Source organism: Candida albicans, chromosome 4, assembly GCF_000182965.3.
Source record: "Candida albicans SC5314 chromosome 4, complete sequence".
Classification (NCBI taxonomy): Eukaryota; Fungi; Ascomycota; class Pichiomycetes; order Serinales; family Debaryomycetaceae; genus Candida; species Candida albicans.
Genome location: NC_032092.1, coordinates 893757 through 910587, shown reverse-complemented (window position 1 = coordinate 910587; position 16831 = coordinate 893757). Strand labels below are relative to the sequence as shown.

Genomic DNA, 16831 nt, shown 5'->3' with positions numbered 1-16831 from the left:
AAATGTTACATTATTTTGGAAACAAAAAGTTATTGCTTTCTCTGTATATATATCAAAAGTAATGTCACCACAAATGTCATACCACAAAGGACTAGACTTAGTTCAAAGGCACCTTGATAACAACCATTCCCCAAATAACAAATTCCGGTATCACTATCAGAATTGGCGTCATATAGTTTGCCAAAAGATTTATTCAAAATCCATAATGTAATTAAAGGCCCTGTACACACCAACCCCCAAGATGTAGAAAACAGACGAGTGCCAAATCGATCGGCAATCACTGCGGGATATGTTCCAAATATAAGACCATAACTTCCTCCAATAAGGGCAGAAGCAAGGGTGACAAGATGTAAGTCATTTACATTTTGGATAGTTAAATATTGCCCTAACGCTAGAAATACAAGGGTTACTGGGACGATCCATAATCGTTGAATATGCCATTTTTTATAGATGTAATCACTCAAGAATCCAGAAAACAATCTGCCCAGAAATGATGCAATCGAAATTACTGAGACTTGAAGGGCTTGTAATGTTTGTACTGTATCATCAACATTTGGATCATGATGAATATCATTACGGCTAAATCTATGGTTTTCGGTTGTTAAATTTTCTATCTTGTTCTTGCCATAATAATATTGTGCTGTGACAATGAATCCTACACTATAAATGTACATTTGACCAATACCACTGGCTAATGAGACAATATAGTAATGGATAGCAAATATTCTTCCGTTTTCCTTTTGGAGAAATTCGGGTACTGAAATGAGGTTGAGCCACAGTTTGTTGGAATCCTTCAGTTGCTCTTCCTGCTGTTGTTTAGGTACATTTTCATTTCGAAGACTCTCGACAATGTTATTAGCTTCCGATTCCTGCAAACTGATAGATTCTCTAGGTGTTCTTTGACCAATACCCCAAAATGAAATAGATCCTTGTAATGAATCTTGTCTACTCATTGTTGTGGCTGGTGGTTCAATTACAGAGTTTCCTTCACTTAGTAACGAAATCTCTTCTTCTATTCTAGGACTTCTCGATGAAGCAGATTCAATATTGTAATAGTTTGGTGAAGGAGATGACACAAATTCTGGACTTGACATTTCAGGGTCCATCTCACGATCATCATGATGGTCCAAATAAATGTGAATGAAAAAAGACCCTAAAAATGTCATGCTACCACAAAAGATTGATAGAAATTCCAATAATCCTCCAGAGTTTCCTTTGAAATAAGTTGCTGAAATAATTGAAAATATAGTCGCAGCAAACCCATACGCACTAACAGGGAACGCACCAGCTGCACCTCGATGTTTGGGGAAATTTGATTGTGAAGCTTTCAATGTGGCAAAATAGGAAGTGATTGATCCAAATCCTGCAAGGACCATTGCAAGGCAAATGATCAATAAATTGTCATATTTGGCTTCATAGATTTTGTGCATGGCAAAATAACCAATAAATATACAAACTGACCCCAATAATATACTCTTTTGTGGACCAAAATGGTCAATTATTAACCCTCCTGGTAGTCCACCTACTCCCGAGCCCAAATTTGTTGCCAAAGATATTGTTGCTGAATCAGAAGTAGTCAATCCCACTTGTTTTACAAACTGTGGGGAATAGACCCCATACAAATATGGTGTGCCTGACGCAAGAGCAACCAATATTGAAACAATTAATGCTGTTAATCTGCCCGGTAGATGGGAAGATCCGGTATTTGATTTGTTTCCATTATTGATAAACGGGAGTGTCAGCATGATTTTAAGGGCGAGCAGTTGCGTATCGAAGGTTGTACACAAGTAAAAGCAAAGTGTTGAAGTCCTGTTTGAAAGAAAAACAAAGAAACCGAGTAGGAAAAAAATAGCTGCAGAAAGATATTTTTTTTGGGGGGGTGAGAGGGAATAGACAAACGATGAAAAATCGAATAGATAAGGAACAAGAAAAAAAAAAGCACAGATATCCCTCTTCCTCTCCAAAAGCAACTTAACTGGGATTAATCGTCGCTTATTTAATTAGGGAATCATAAGCTGTAGTGGCATTTCTCGTATCTAAACTTTCGTATAGAGCTCAATATAATAATAAAACCGCCAAGTGAGATATAAATGTAACATCATGTTGGATTGTAAGTACAAAAGAAGAAGCCGTTCCAAGAAAAATGGAAAACGGTATACGCTGGTATCTGTGTTGTTAAAAACGCCACAGTATGATCTCCGTATTTTGAAAGCAATGCTCTTTCTACTATTTTATATCGCCAAATGTTTAGTGAACCAATTAAATGTAGGTCAAACAAAACTCTCTGGCATTAATTAAGAAATATAATTGGAAATTTACAAATGCTGTATTTTTGAAACTTTTTGGTCTGATTTCTAATCATAAAATAATCATTTACAAAAAAAAAGACTGTACAGATATAGACCTAAGACGCAACTATAACAATGCCGATGGTTACCTGGAAATAAGGATATCACACTTTTTACGATTCTCAGTTGTATATGACACCAGTGATAGACGTCTATGGTTTTGACGGTTGGAAAACTAACTAGAGGAAGACTTCCATCTCGTGTAATTAGAGCGGAAAAAAAAAATACAACTTCGACCGAGGAACTACTAGTATTAGCCTATTCACGTTACCACGAATGAAATTGCTTTATTAATTTACTAGATATATGAGATCTAGTCACCTCCAAACCATGCAGCTCCGTTTATTGTATATGAAATGAGATCCACTAATTTAAAGAGAATCAATTCAGCTGATGACGCGTCGGGTTTTTTTTAGCGGAAAAAGCGTGACAAAAAAAGGTACGAATTAAATCTTACATAATCAACTTCAGAAAAATCCATGGCATGCCTATTAATGATATATCTATTAGTTTGGCCAATTCATCTGACTACATTAAAGTAATTAAATTCAAATCTAATTAGAATACAGATAAAAAGCAAGAACAATAGATGTCTTACTCTACGAACCGACCCACTTGACAAACGTCTATTATTTCACCACCACCACCACCGGAAGTAAAAAAAATAACAGAAACTCAAAACATTACACAAATCACAAAGACAAAGAAAAAATAAAAATAAAATCAAAACAAACGCACAACTGTATGCAGGACATTCTCAAAAAAGTTAAATTTTTTTTGTATATTTTTTTCGCTCTTCTGTCTCAATTTCAACACAAATTACACGACCTACGCCTTAAAGTGAAATCTTAACTTTTTTTTTTTTCCTTTTCTTTGGTGGATTGATTGGTTGAACAATATACCAAATTTTTATTTTTTTTTTTAATTTTACTTACCATAACTAGATACTACTTATTCCTGTTGTTTTTATTATCAAATTCTTTTCTTCTATCCATTTTTTTATTAAGTTACATATTCTTGGTTCTAAGAAAAGTTTGGGTTTTCAATAAAAAAGTATTTGCAAGATTTAGAAAAAGAAACAGAGAACCATTCGTCTTAGAACATTGTCATTCGCTTTTAAACTACAACTTTACAATTTTATTTACCGAACACTTTTCCATAATTTGAGTAGTCATCCTCCCTCAAAAGAATACTTTTAAACACAAATACAATCCTTTAGTCATGCCTACATTTGATCTTGTGTATGAAAGAACACCAACGTTAGAGGTTCGAGCATCTAAATCGTCAGACGACTCCAGTGAAACATCTGACTACTGTAAAACACACCCCAACTCCGATCAGTGTGAAAAACCTGTTAGTGATAATAGTGTTACCATTGCTTTATCTATTGTGTTACCATGTCTTGCTATAGTTGCCGTTCTTGGGTATTTTCTTTATAGAAACTACCGTAAGGATAAGAAGGAAAGTTTAGAACATGATCCAGACTTTGATGAAAATGGAGAGGCTACTGCATTACCGGATTATCCCCAAATGAAAGATTATCAAGAAGATCCATTCCATAATAGAAACTCCGTTAGATATCCAATGGACTATTCTAATAATAAACCATACAGCAAACAATATGAAAGAGCTTCAAAGCAACAACAGCGTCCACTAGACCCATATTTAGATAGTTTTGTTTTGCCATATCAACATCAAACTGGATCGAAGCTTTCTCTAGATGACTATGCAAGAAAACTTGGTGATCTGCAAGGTTATCAAACCCCTTCCAACGTGGGTTCTAGATCTAGATCAGGTTCTATGCATCTTGATGGAAATCTCAAACATACAATGGCAGAGGGCCGTGGCCATTCCAGAAAACCATCTTCAGCCAAGAGCCCAAGTAAAAAGAAGGATGGTAAACAATATACCAACATTCCGAATGATTCTGACCCTTCCATCGCTGAGCCAAATGCAAGAGATATAGGACGTGGTGTACAAGAGGAGACATCTGACGAATCAGAGAACTATTCTTCACCAGAAGAGAAATTTGTCGTGTCCTATGAAAATGAATCTGTTCCTAACGTGAATAACGACGTTCCACAGATATTTGTTAGCGAAGAAAATGAAGAATCAACTGAAAACTCCAACTCTCCATTTGATGATCAGCAAGATCAGGCCACAAACACTACTGAGTCAACAATGGAGACTATCCCTCATACAAAACAAGCAGCTACTAATAATTATGATGATGGTGACTTTACATTTTCAACTGAAGGTGATACTCGAAACACAACAGCAACTGAACAATTAACAACTTCTAAACCGCGATCTCCAAGAATATCTGCATTCAATTTGTTGAAGAACGATAGCGACAATGAAGAGGAAGAGAACGAAGATGACAATGACGATGAAATGAACGAATTAAGTCCGGAACAACAAGAAGAACTTAAACGTATGAAATCTGTTTATAAAGTTTATTTCGACAAAGAAGTTACTGGGGAAGCGGCACCAACTAGGAAATATGAAATTGATGAAAATTATCCTCCTGTACCAGATAAGATTAACGATGAGTTGAAGATGGACACTGAATATGCTAAAAGATTTAGTAACACTTCCTCTGTATATCAAGAGCACGATGAACAGCAATTTGTTCAACAACACCAACAGTATTATTACGACCAATTCAATCAGCAATATCAACAAGAATACGGTTCTCCGGTCGATCCACAATTATACCAACAATTCCAAGAACAACAGTACTATAATTATTATGAACAGCAACAGCAACAACGTATTAAGGAATCCAAAAGACCATTACCAGCATTGCAAAAAATACCCCGTCCATCAGACATTAGAAAATCTACTTTACAAACTTATACTGATTTCAAACCAAGCATGAAAAACCAAACTGTGACGTCTTCACCTACTGGAAAGTTACCATTTGTTCCGATAGAGAATGATGGAGTATGGACATCACCTGTAAATTCACCATCAATACAGTCACAAGCTTCATTCCCACTGCAACATCAACATTCCATCCAACCAGATGGCTATTTTCCATCAGCACAACACCAACAACCATCATCATCATCATCATTGACGCAACAACAACAAAGAAATGTGTCCCCATCAACAAATGTACCTTCAGCTTCACAGATGGCTAGATCATCAGTGGTTATGTTAAATCCAGTGACAGAAATCACTAAACAAAGAAAATTCAAACCAGCTGGATCAATACCTAGAATCAACAACAATCCACGTCCCGGATATCAACAATTTGGTCATAGCGACTTGAATGGACCGGAAAGTGATTTGCTTCCAGGTAATAGAAAAAGTGATGTTAGAAGAATGATGAATAGTAATTTTTAGAACTCATGTATCATGATATCCATGCCCCCATCTTCCCCTCCTTCTCCCGTTTGGGTAAACTTTTTTTTTTATTCTTCTTGTTTCTTCCCCATATTGAAGCTCAGGTTCTGGCTTAGGTTTAGGTTTAGGTTTTGGTTTACTTTATTGAATTTTTAGATTTGTACAATATTAAAACAATTAGCAAAAAAAAATAAATAAAAAAGACGAAAAATATAATTATAGATGAATATAGTTTGCGTATCTTGTAATATATTTTTGACACATTTCAATGCATATAAAAGTGTACCTCTAAACGTATATAGTAATATAACTCTAGTAAAATTACCTAATAACTATATCTAAACTGAGTATTCTCTAAATCTGTCAAGTCAAAAAATTCAAAATTTTCTGGCATCTGATCTTTGATTTGGTCTCTTTTTGAATTCTCTTGTTGGCACATCCAGCCAATTAACCAAGTTATAGGAATACACATACATTGTGTAATCAAAATAACAATCTTTGCTGGATGATACTTTGGAGCACTATAATTTTGAAACAATTGAGGACCAATGATGCAAGCTATAGAAAATGCAATCATTATCATACCACTGCGGAAAATCTTTTTCGAAGTACCAGCAGTATTTACACTTGTCCAAGAATAGATTAATGTTATCACCGACGATCCACTATAAAGCAAGTACAATGCCATAATGTTTCCAATTTTGTTAGGGGAAATTATTAAAACTATCGCACCTACTATGGTTGGAATAAACATTGATATTATAATATATGTAATGTGACCAAATTGAGACACTAATTGTGTTGCTGTTAAAATGATAATTATAATCAATGCACCAATGGGTAATTGCAATAAAGCAGATTGATAAGAATCAAATCCAAACGAAAGTGTAATGGTAACACTAAAAGTACCAATAGCACCAGTCACAATCTGAGAACAAATAGTTAACAAAAAATAGAGCCAAGTGAATTTATCAAGTATTAATAATTCTTTTATATGTTTCCATTTGAATTTCGAGCTTTTAGTCCCTGTTTGATTTGGTCTCACCGTGTGATTTAGAATATATAGTTTTTCCTGCTTGTTTAAGAACCACACAGTATCAATATTGTCAGGTAAATAAACCATGACAAAAAACCCAAAAGCGATTGTGATCAATCCAATAACAAGAAATAATATTTGCCATGATTTGAATTTTTGAACATGTATATGTTGGAATGCAAATGATAATAACCCACCAAAGATAGTTGCTGTACCAGCCATGACTGACCATATACCCATCCTAGCAACTTGTTGTCGTTTATTATAATACATGCCACTAATAGTAATTAGCCCAACAGCAGAGCTGGATTCAAATATCCCTAATAGTGTTCTAACTATCATCAATGAGGCATAACTAGAACATGCAGAATGACAAGTAACCACAACACCCCATAGAACAATACAAACACCAAGTGATTTACCTAGTGGGTATCGTTGCAAAATATATGACATTATAGGTTCTCCAAATATATATGATGCATAAAACATTGTGGACAAATTAGCAAATTGATTGTTGCCAACACCATGGTTATCCAAGACTTTTTTAATTCCCATTGCGGCAGCATAATTCAACAACGATTTATCTAAAAATTGTAAGAAATATATACAACACAACAACGGAAGGATGATGAGGTCCAATTTCCGAACTATTTTAGCACCATCAATAGTAGAATCAGGATCAATTATCTGTTCATTTTCCTTGATAAAATACAAGACATTATCGAATTCACTAGTATCCGTGACAGATTCGTCTTGTGTGACAGCAGTAGATAATTTTTCACTCATATAGATATTGCCCAAACAAAGCAAAAAAAAAGAAAGAACTATTTCATATTGGAACAACGCTTTAATTTATATCTATCTTGCAGTTAAAATACTTGTTCAAGATTGTCTAAGCAAATTATTCTTCCATAAAGTAAATTAGGGTGTGCGCTTATACGAACTATGCGCTTAGACAGGTGCAATCAGAAAAAAAAATTGTTTGCACTAACAGTAGTGTCTGCTGTTGCTGCTAAAACTCGGGATGTAAACGCATACGTCTAAGCAACTAACTTATTGTTTTTAAAATATTTAACTCATAACGGAAAGTCTAACTTCATGTTTGTGATGTACAGTGGACCTCCAAAACCTTCAAACTACATGTTCAATTGAATAACAATTGTTTAACATGAACAAGAAATCAGCAATTATCAAACAGTTTCAACGTCATTAACAACCGCCTATTAACGTGATGCTTTCTTTCTAACATTAAACAATCCCAATTCCCTTTTTCTTTTACTATCAATCTCTCTAGCACGATTCATTTTAGCATTCTTTTCCTTGGCTTGATTTTCAATCTTTTTACTAATCTCAAGATTTTCTTGTTCGAGAGCACGTAATTTAGCTTCAATTTCTTCCTCATCTTCATTGTCGTCTTGCTGCTGTTGTTGTCCTTCTCCAAACTCATTATCGTATTCATCATTGGGTATCCATCCACTATTGTTGATCACATCAAGAGTAAAATCAGCTTGTGACATTATATCTGTCCATTTATTCATCAAAATCATGGTATTTGTAGCACCATTATTAATTTGATTCAAATCACCATTGACTTTTTCAATGGTTTGAAGAAACTGTTCCAAAACAGCATTGATGTTAGTTATTTGAGAAAGTTCTTGTTCTAATGCAACTTCTCTACTAGTTGATACTGTTACTTTCGATGAAGAGTTTGTTTGAGGGGTGACTGGGGTGGATGACATGTGTTAGTTGGTTTGTTTATACTTCGAATGGGGAGAATTTGGATTGGAAATGATTTTTTTAATTTCTTCTCAAGATTGAATTTCATTTCGCGAATGTCGCATGGATGTCGTGTCAAGAAAATTACGACACACATGTATTGTAGATATAGTGTTGTTAAAAAGCTAGACTGTGTAAGATAAATATATAGATATACTTGTGGGTGGTTTATTGGTAATGGTATAGCTTATAATTGTTATGGAACTGATCAAAAAACTTTTATGGTGGGTTGTTAAATTTTAAATTCTTGACCCACAGAAAAACCGTTATAACAGAGAATATTTCCATGGCGAAAACAATTGAAAAAAAAAAAGCACACACAACAAAGTTTCACCTAACCAACATCATTACTTTCAAACACTCACCATACCCATGTCCGCTCAAACAGATCAACCAATAACGGAACAACAAAAGAAAGAACAGGAACAATACACAAATCTAATAAACTCATTACCAACAAGATGGGAGATCGAGTTAGAATTTGTTCAATCGTTGAGTAATATTCCCTATGTCAACTATTTAGCCCAAAACAATTATTTCAATGATGAGAACTTTATCAATTACTTGAACTATCTACAGTATTGGACTCAACCCGAATACTCAAAGTTCTTGGTTTATCCTAATTGTTTACATATTTTGAAATTATTACAAGATGAGAATTTCCGTAAAAATATAATCAATCAAGATTTCATGAATTCTTTGATGAATGACATGGTTAAGCGTTGGCAACTGAATGCGAATGACCAAGATGAAAATAAAGAGAAGGAAGAAAATAAGGAGGTTCCAGAAGTGAGAATTAATGGGACAAATTGAAGAAATGAAAGGAAGGAAGCAAAAAGATCTAGTAGAGTGTTAATAATGACAAGAATAAAAGTAGCTGCATTGGTAACTAATTTAACTGCTGGAAACACATGCAAGTATTCTAGAGTGGCAATTGAGATGAAGTCAAAATGGGCATGTTTTGGTATCAGATAGGTATTTTGAAACTAGCATGGGGGCCAAATCAGATATTTTAATTGCTTATTATGTTGATAATAGAGGAAATATGTGAAATAAAGTCTTCATAAATGTCATGTAAGCTAAGAAGTTGCTAGTACCAGTCACTTTAACTATTTATAACTATTTGAAATGATAACAATCGAACTAGTTGCAAAAATATTTATTCAACATAGCCCTTTATTTTGTAGGACAAAATATCAACACCGTTATAAAGATATCGAAGAGCTGATAGAGGAGGCTACTTCCAGGCTGTAATTACAAAACACCGCCCTACAAAGAGAAGTACTTAACTTGTAAACACCATTCACACAGCTGTGTTTATTGTAGAAAATGTTCTATGCGAACATCTAACGGGGAGCATTATGTGTTATTTTTAAAATTATTAAGACGACTACACCGCCGCACAGTAATCAAGCTATTGAACATGTTATCCAGCTACATAAAGTTGCACTCCTATAATGACTCTTGAAAAAACGGGGCTGTTCTTCCATTGTTGCAGAAATAGTTTTAATTTAACTGGATTGGAAGAATCAGTTACATTTTTGTGACCCAAGTTTTATGTGAGTCTTCTACAGTAAAAACGGATTGTATTCTGGTTATAAAAACGTGTTCAGGATGCATAAATTACATTCAGATAAGCTAAWTTTTGGTGTAATCTATCCACTAATTATCAACTACTCCTCTAAAGTGTGTAATAAATCTGAAATGTGTTGAGAACTAAGCCTTGCCAATGAAATTCTACAGTGAAAGCCTTCCCCATAAACAATAAATTATCGTGATCGAAGATTTTCAAAATAATACGATTACCGGCAATGTGGCTACATATTAATTAGCATATAGTTATTTAAACAACCAACAAGTAAAAAGTGTTTTGAAAAAAACCGTATATGTGGTGTAATAATTAGAGGGTTCAATTTTGCAGACTTTTCAGTTTTGTGTAATGTAATAAACAAATGAGAGGGAAATAAACACATTCAGATCTATACTCAACACTTGGAAGATAATAATTAACAATGTACACAAGTGCCACCTAATGATAATCCAAGGGATAATACAGTCATTACCTAGAAATACTTCTCATAAGTCAGAATAAATTTTAACAAATAATAATCCCCCCCTTTTATTTGTTTTCTTTTGGTTGTTGTTGTTTTTTTCTCGTTTTACTGTTGCATTTTCTTTTTAAAGTTTTCCAATTGCCTCAAAGTCATTCATTATCTATAAGTTTAATTATAGATATTATAATTGGAACGTTCTTCAGGATCTTTTTTTTCAGTATTTGTTTTAAATTAACGAAGATAATCTTATTATAGTTTAGTTGATTAATATAAATAACATTGGATACCCCCCTATTACTTGCGAAGTGTATTATAATTTTATTGAAATCCCTTTGATTATTTATTGTTTGCCTGTCTAATATATACCTATACAAACTAGCATCAATGATACAACAATCGACAAATTCACTGGATGAAACAGAGAGTGTATCAAAACAACCACAGCATCAACATCATATATCTCCAATGAACCAACTACAAAGTCTTAACAAAGAAGAAGTAGGTAAAAAGTCAAGCAAAACTGACCACATCAAGCAGTATATATTTAAGACAGTTGAAAATATGCCGACTCCCAAATTGATGTGGCTAATTAGTCCAATTGCCATTGTCATTTATTCCACAGCATTTAATATAGCAAGTGAAGTCTTATATTCAAAGTTCACTTATAATTCCTATGGTATTAGTTTCTTTAAAATAGCAGTGTTATTTTTGGATGTATTTATATTTTTAGTTGTCATTTATGAACAATTTTATTTCACTAATGATGTCCATTTTACTAACAAATGGTCGAAATACACTTATATATTAATTTGCAAAATTTTGAAAAAAATATTATGGATTATTTTATTAATAGCTTGTGTTTTCCAAGTCATTGTTATATCCACCGGTAGGTTGAATAACCCATTAAATATTGACAATGATTACATGCAATATTTTGAAATGACTCCTAATGAAAAAACTACTTATTTCATAATAAACCTTTTCAGTCTAATCTTTAATGGAGCAGTTTTAACTATTTGGTGGTCAACTAACATATCTTCAGTTCATTCTTTATTTGGTCTCATTAATTTGATAAACATTTTGATTGGTATTAGCATTTCTCAAATCAATATTGTCCACATTCATAATTCTCATGGGGCAAATAGAAGATTACATAATTGGTTCATTATAACTGGATCATTCATGACGGGACAATCTGCCATTGGATTAAGTATTGTCTTGTTGATTAATGAAAAAAATCGATTGAAAGATTTCATTGGGAAATTAATCTTCTTTTATGACGTCTACGTTGCAGCTGTGTTTTGCTTACTTTTAGGTTGTACTATTGTGAGTGGCATTTACTTTAACAATGATAGTCTGTTCCCCATTAGCATATTTATATTATATCTTTGTTCCATTATCATTTCCGTTGTATCATTCATGTGTACAAGATATTTCCGTTTGCGTGGTGGATTTACTAACAATTATCAAGTGGAAGAATACGATTTGCTTTCCCTAACAACCCATCAAAAGCAAGGATGGGGGAAACTTATAGATATCAATCGTAAATACAACGGAGGGATCTCTGGTGACTATGTAATTTCATTAATGGAAAATTATATCGAAGCAGAACTATCAGGAATGACATGTAAAGTGTTACGAGTCTTTAAAAAGAATGAAGCAGGGACCTCCAATCTACCATCAACAGCGTCACCGGTGACGCTGCTTCTGCTGCTGCTGCTGCTGCTGTTGCTGCAAAAGCCAAAACATCAAAACAAAAAGAATATGAATACTGCATTTGAAGATTTGGATCCTGAATCTCTATTATTCCAAGATACACCAACATTATGTGATACTACTTCATCCATCAAGCATTTAGAAGATGAATATCGACCATTATCGAAAAATCAATTGAAACGATTAGCCAAGAAGAATCAAAAGGATAAAAAACTATTAGAATTGAAATCTTTGGAAAATAATACCGAAATTTTTTATCAAGAATTAATGAATACTGAAGCATTGATATTACTCACCATTGTGGAAGAATTTGATCTTAGTGAAAGAATCCCCGGTTGGATTGGTAAAAAATTGAATAAATGGTTTGGGAAAAATTCCAAATTTCCTATTTTATGTATTCGATTTGGATTATTAGGATTCCATTGGCCATTTAAACGATCTACGTTTTATTGTAGTGCCACTAAGAAACCAGTAGCTCGTGGTGCTGCAGTTTTATACGCCATATCACAATGGAATGCTCAACATGAGAAATTAACCGTATTATTGGATCCAACATATAAAGATGTGAATTTTGAAGCTGGGATAACTTCGAGTGGATGGTATAAGATCAAATTACCCAATTCTCATATTATCGATTTACGACCATTTCAAAATCAAACCAGTACAGATTATTTCAAAGCCATCAAATATCGAACTCAAGATAATAGTTTTAAACAAGCTCATGGACAAGTGATTGAAACTAATGTATTTAATTATGAAAATTGTCAGGAAATCATTAATATGAATCAAAATATTTCTCAAAATAGACAACTGTCAGGACAATCACAACAATTATTACAACCAGATTGGGAATTCATTTATAATTTAGGCAATTTTTCTAATGAAAAAAAATATCGATCGTTATTGTTTTTAAAAGTTGATAATCAAATCATTGCTTCATGTGTGATATTCCGTTTGGGTGATACCATGACCTCAGATATCCAAGGTTTGGATCATGCTATAAGTAAAAAATATAAAGCATATTTTGTAATGATGCAAGAAGTTATTAAAATTGGATTGAGAGAAGGAGTTAAATTTATYGATTTTGGTCCCACAACTGAAGAAGCTAAAGTTACTATTGGTTGTAATGTTGTACCATTATGTGGATCAATTTACCCGAAAAATAAATTCTTAGGACCCATCATAAAGTTTGCTGCCAGTAAAGTTGATGTATAGGGAGGGATATTGACTAGTTTCTTTGTATTTTATAGAAAAATAGAAAAATAGATAGATAGATACGATTTATGATATGTGTGGTTAAGAAGTAATATGGCTTGTTGTGTTGCAAACACACACACACAAACATCAAGAATTTGTTGTTGTTGATGAAAAAAAAAAAAAAAAAACTAATTGTACGATTTACACGACCCTATAAATCTTTTTTTTTGTCACTTGTACACGAACAAACTGATTGTTCTTGTCTCTCAGCAACTTTTTTTTTTTTTTATTTATCGTGGCAAATTGATTCCCTGCCTACTACTACAACAACTACAACTACAACAACAACAACTACAACAACAACAACTACATATATATTATAGCTTCTTTATTTCTTATCTGTTTATTTTTATTTTTTTTTTTTGGTTAATCCCAAGCTATGTCAACAAATACTATATATGATGATCATTATATAAAAATGAATAAACTTTTCAAATCGATATATACTCAAACTAAACTTAATATTTATGAATTTTTATTTGCTATTTCATTTCTAGTAAATTTTATACTTGGTCGATTCATTCATTTTTCAGCACCTGATGAAGAAGTTTATAATTATTATAATAATAAACGGAATATATTGAATCAATGGTTTGTTAAAAAAGGTTGGGGTTGGACAACTTTGGTGATTATTTTATTTTATTCCAATATCATTTATAAACAATACAACAGCAAAGCAACAACTAATACTACTACTACTAATAATAATAACAACAACAAACAAGGGGTGATAGTTCAGACAATTCGTAATGCGGTTATTAATTATATTGTTGTTACTATATGGTGGATATTTTTCACTCAATGGTGTTTTGGATTACCTATAATGGATAAAATTTTTGTATTAACTGGAGGGAAATGTAGTATTGACACCAATAGTATGGCACATTTCAATCCTAATCATCATCATGTTCATGCCAATTTTGTACAAAAATTGGAAAATATTTGGGAATCTACCGGGATAACTTCCTATAATTGTCGTAGAATTAAAGGAAGTCAATGGATAGGTGGTCATGATCCTCTGGGTCATGTATTTTTAATGATTCATTCATCATTATATTTATTTAATGAAATGATTAATTATTGGCCTGGTTGGACTTATATTAAACATAATCTTTCTCAAATATTGACAAGTGGTAATGATAATGGTAATGATAATGGTAATGGTAATGGCAATGGCACTAGATCTTTAAGTATTGGTGATAAATTGTTATTATTATGGAATACTCCACAATTGATAATTGGAGGGTTGATTGGATTATGGTGGTTTATGTTATTAATGACAAATATTTATTTCCATCTGAGTTTAGAAAAATTGGTAGGTTTGGGATTTGGTTATATTGGTGTTGCAGGATTATATTGGATACCGAGATGGTTATTATAATATGTGTATGTGGGGGAGGGGGGTGTTTTGTAAAAAGTATATATATAAACAATTAAAATTAATTTAATAAAATTTGGTTTAAATTTCACAAGTAAATTGTTGTAAAATTGTTGTATCTTAGTCGATAACGAAACAACACCACTTGGAGGAGTAATTGTTTATAATGTCAATGGTTATACTAGAAGTTGAAGAAGTTAGATGACAGTTTAGAGTAATCATTATACCATATTATATCATATTCTTAAGAGAGAGAGTGTGTGTGTATATAGGCGGGTGGGTGTGCGTGTATATATTCCCCGTCAAATGTGAAACATTTTCAGGTACCAATCCCACAATCGAAGATTTTCACTGTGCATAATTTTTATTATTATTATTATTATTACAATTTATATGTAAACCCCAAAAGAAAGAAAATGATTAACAATATGTGGAGACTAAAGGTGTGTCGATATGAATAGTTTTGAAACATAATTCATTAATTATTATTCTTTATCGTCAAATTCATATATAATTTTGAAGTATTATAAGCCATCATAATTTGTATAATCAAATGATAAATGACATGGACTACTTGTAATTGAAGATAGGATAGTAAGTAAGCGATAGATGAATAACTTTCTTCTGTAGACATATAATTTTTACCAAAAGAAGAAATATTGATTCTTCGTGTTTCAAGTTTAACCTTTAGCAATCAAAAAGAGCAACTAAATTAATAAGAGATCTACTTTAGTACTTTTGAAAAGCCATTTTTTTTTTTAAAAAAAAAACGCCCCCTCCCCTTCCCCCCCTCTCCCTCTCCCTGTTTATAAGAAAAATCAATCAAATACGAGTCAATTGTTTATTTTGAACAATCATTTGGAATAGAGGATATTCTTATAAACCTATGACGATGCACACTTTATAGTTCAAATAAATCTAGATTCAGTTCAGTTCAGTTCTCAAATACAAGCCATATGCAGGTGGGGGAGGGGGGGGCAGCAGCAGTAGGACGAGGCCATCAGTCGCGTCAAATTTTTATTAAGCTTTTGTGACAAAAATTGACTTGATTTTTTCTCTCGTGTAACGCGAATGTCGCCACAGACGACATAATTACAAAGACCACGACATTATTTATCGTGTCTTTTGTGAAAAAAAACCCAAACAATTAACAAAGAAAAATGTAACACAAATTTACACGACGAATAATATCAACCAATAAGAATGAGACGGAGCATATTATTATTATGCCATTCATACAGTTTAACAAAGACAGAGAGAGTGATAATAATAATAATAATATTAACTGTTAATGAATTATTTTATTTCAATGTATTAATGAGTGGTTGATGCAGAGTTATGAGTTTTCCTCGCAATAGAAAGAGAGGAAGAGACAGGGAAAGAAAGAACGCCGATTTTATTTAATACAGACTAAAAATATTATAGTCTTTTTTTTTTTTTGGGAATTCCTAATCCTAGTCCTATCACCCCCTGCCACAAAGGAGTGACTATCATTTAGTGAAAAAGGGCTTCATTAATGATAACTATATATTAACAAGAAGTAAGACAAATGAAGAAATTGAAATGAAATTGAACATGCATTTGTAGTTGGTGAGTTGGTGAGTTGGTGGTGATGGTGGTGGTGAGAGCTATTTTTAATTCTTTTATTAACTTTGATGAAACAAAATGCAAAAAAGAAAAGAAAATTTTGTTGTTTTCATTTTGAGAAGAAATTGACGCAAAATGGGAAACCATATCATATACAATAGATGCAAGTATGTACAATAATAAAGGAGGTTTGTTATTTTAAGTATTTTTAAACATTTATAAACAAAGTAAATATTTTTTTTTTTAAAAAAAAAAGACGAAGGAGGTGGTGGTGAATAGAATTATCAAACAATAAATAACAATTTCAAATATTGCCCTGTTTCGTGTA

At 32.6% G+C, this 16831-nt stretch overlaps 8 protein-coding genes across 8 annotated transcripts; 5 read left to right on the top strand and 3 right to left on the bottom strand. All coding sequences in view use genetic code 12, as the record gives it.

Annotated features, from left to right (window-relative positions):
• Nucleotides 1-29: 29 nt before the first annotated feature.
• On the bottom strand, nucleotides 30-1745 carry CAALFM_C404250WA (uncharacterized protein; the record flags this gene model as incomplete). Its single annotated transcript, XM_706460.2, has 1 exon — nucleotides 30-1745. The coding sequence occupies one exon, from the start codon at nucleotides 1743-1745 to the stop codon at nucleotides 30-32; it is 1716 nt and encodes a 571-aa protein (XP_711552.1).
• A 1824-nt stretch (nucleotides 1746-3569) lies between these two features.
• CAALFM_C404240CA (uncharacterized protein) lies at nucleotides 3570-5699 on the top strand (the record flags this gene model as incomplete). The annotated part of the gene is made up of 1 exon (XM_706461.2): nucleotides 3570-5699. One exon carries the CDS (start codon nucleotides 3570-3572, stop codon nucleotides 5697-5699), a length of 2130 nt encoding a protein of 709 aa, XP_711553.2.
• Nucleotides 5700-6024: 325 nt separating this feature from the next.
• On the bottom strand, nucleotides 6025-7521 carry CAALFM_C404230WA (uncharacterized protein; the record flags this gene model as incomplete). Its single annotated transcript, XM_706462.1, has 1 exon — nucleotides 6025-7521. The coding sequence occupies one exon, from the start codon at nucleotides 7519-7521 to the stop codon at nucleotides 6025-6027; it is 1497 nt and encodes a 498-aa protein (XP_711554.1).
• A 437-nt stretch (nucleotides 7522-7958) lies between these two features.
• On the bottom strand, nucleotides 7959-8474 carry DUO1 (Duo1p; the record flags this gene model as incomplete). Its single annotated transcript, XM_706463.1, has 1 exon — nucleotides 7959-8474. One exon carries the CDS (start codon nucleotides 8472-8474, stop codon nucleotides 7959-7961), a length of 516 nt encoding a protein of 171 aa, XP_711555.1.
• A 409-nt stretch (nucleotides 8475-8883) lies between these two features.
• On the top strand, nucleotides 8884-9324 carry SOH1 (Soh1p; the record flags this gene model as incomplete). Its single annotated transcript, XM_706464.1, has 1 exon — nucleotides 8884-9324. One exon carries the CDS (start codon nucleotides 8884-8886, stop codon nucleotides 9322-9324), a length of 441 nt encoding a protein of 146 aa, XP_711556.1.
• A 1625-nt stretch (nucleotides 9325-10949) lies between these two features.
• On the top strand, nucleotides 10950-13496 carry CAALFM_C404190CA (uncharacterized protein; the record flags this gene model as incomplete). Its single annotated transcript, XM_706465.2, has 1 exon — nucleotides 10950-13496. One exon carries the CDS (start codon nucleotides 10950-10952, stop codon nucleotides 13494-13496), a length of 2547 nt encoding a protein of 848 aa, XP_711557.2.
• CAALFM_C404200CA (uncharacterized protein) lies at nucleotides 12153-13496 on the top strand (the record flags this gene model as incomplete). The annotated part of the gene is made up of 1 exon (XM_712001.2): nucleotides 12153-13496. One exon carries the CDS (start codon nucleotides 12153-12155, stop codon nucleotides 13494-13496), a length of 1344 nt encoding a protein of 447 aa, XP_717094.2.
• Nucleotides 13497-13956: 460 nt separating this feature from the next.
• On the top strand, nucleotides 13957-14919 carry CAALFM_C404180CA (uncharacterized protein; the record flags this gene model as incomplete). The annotated part of the gene is made up of 1 exon (XM_712002.2): nucleotides 13957-14919. One exon carries the CDS (start codon nucleotides 13957-13959, stop codon nucleotides 14917-14919), a length of 963 nt encoding a protein of 320 aa, XP_717095.2.
• Nucleotides 14920-16831: the final 1912 nt, after the last annotated feature.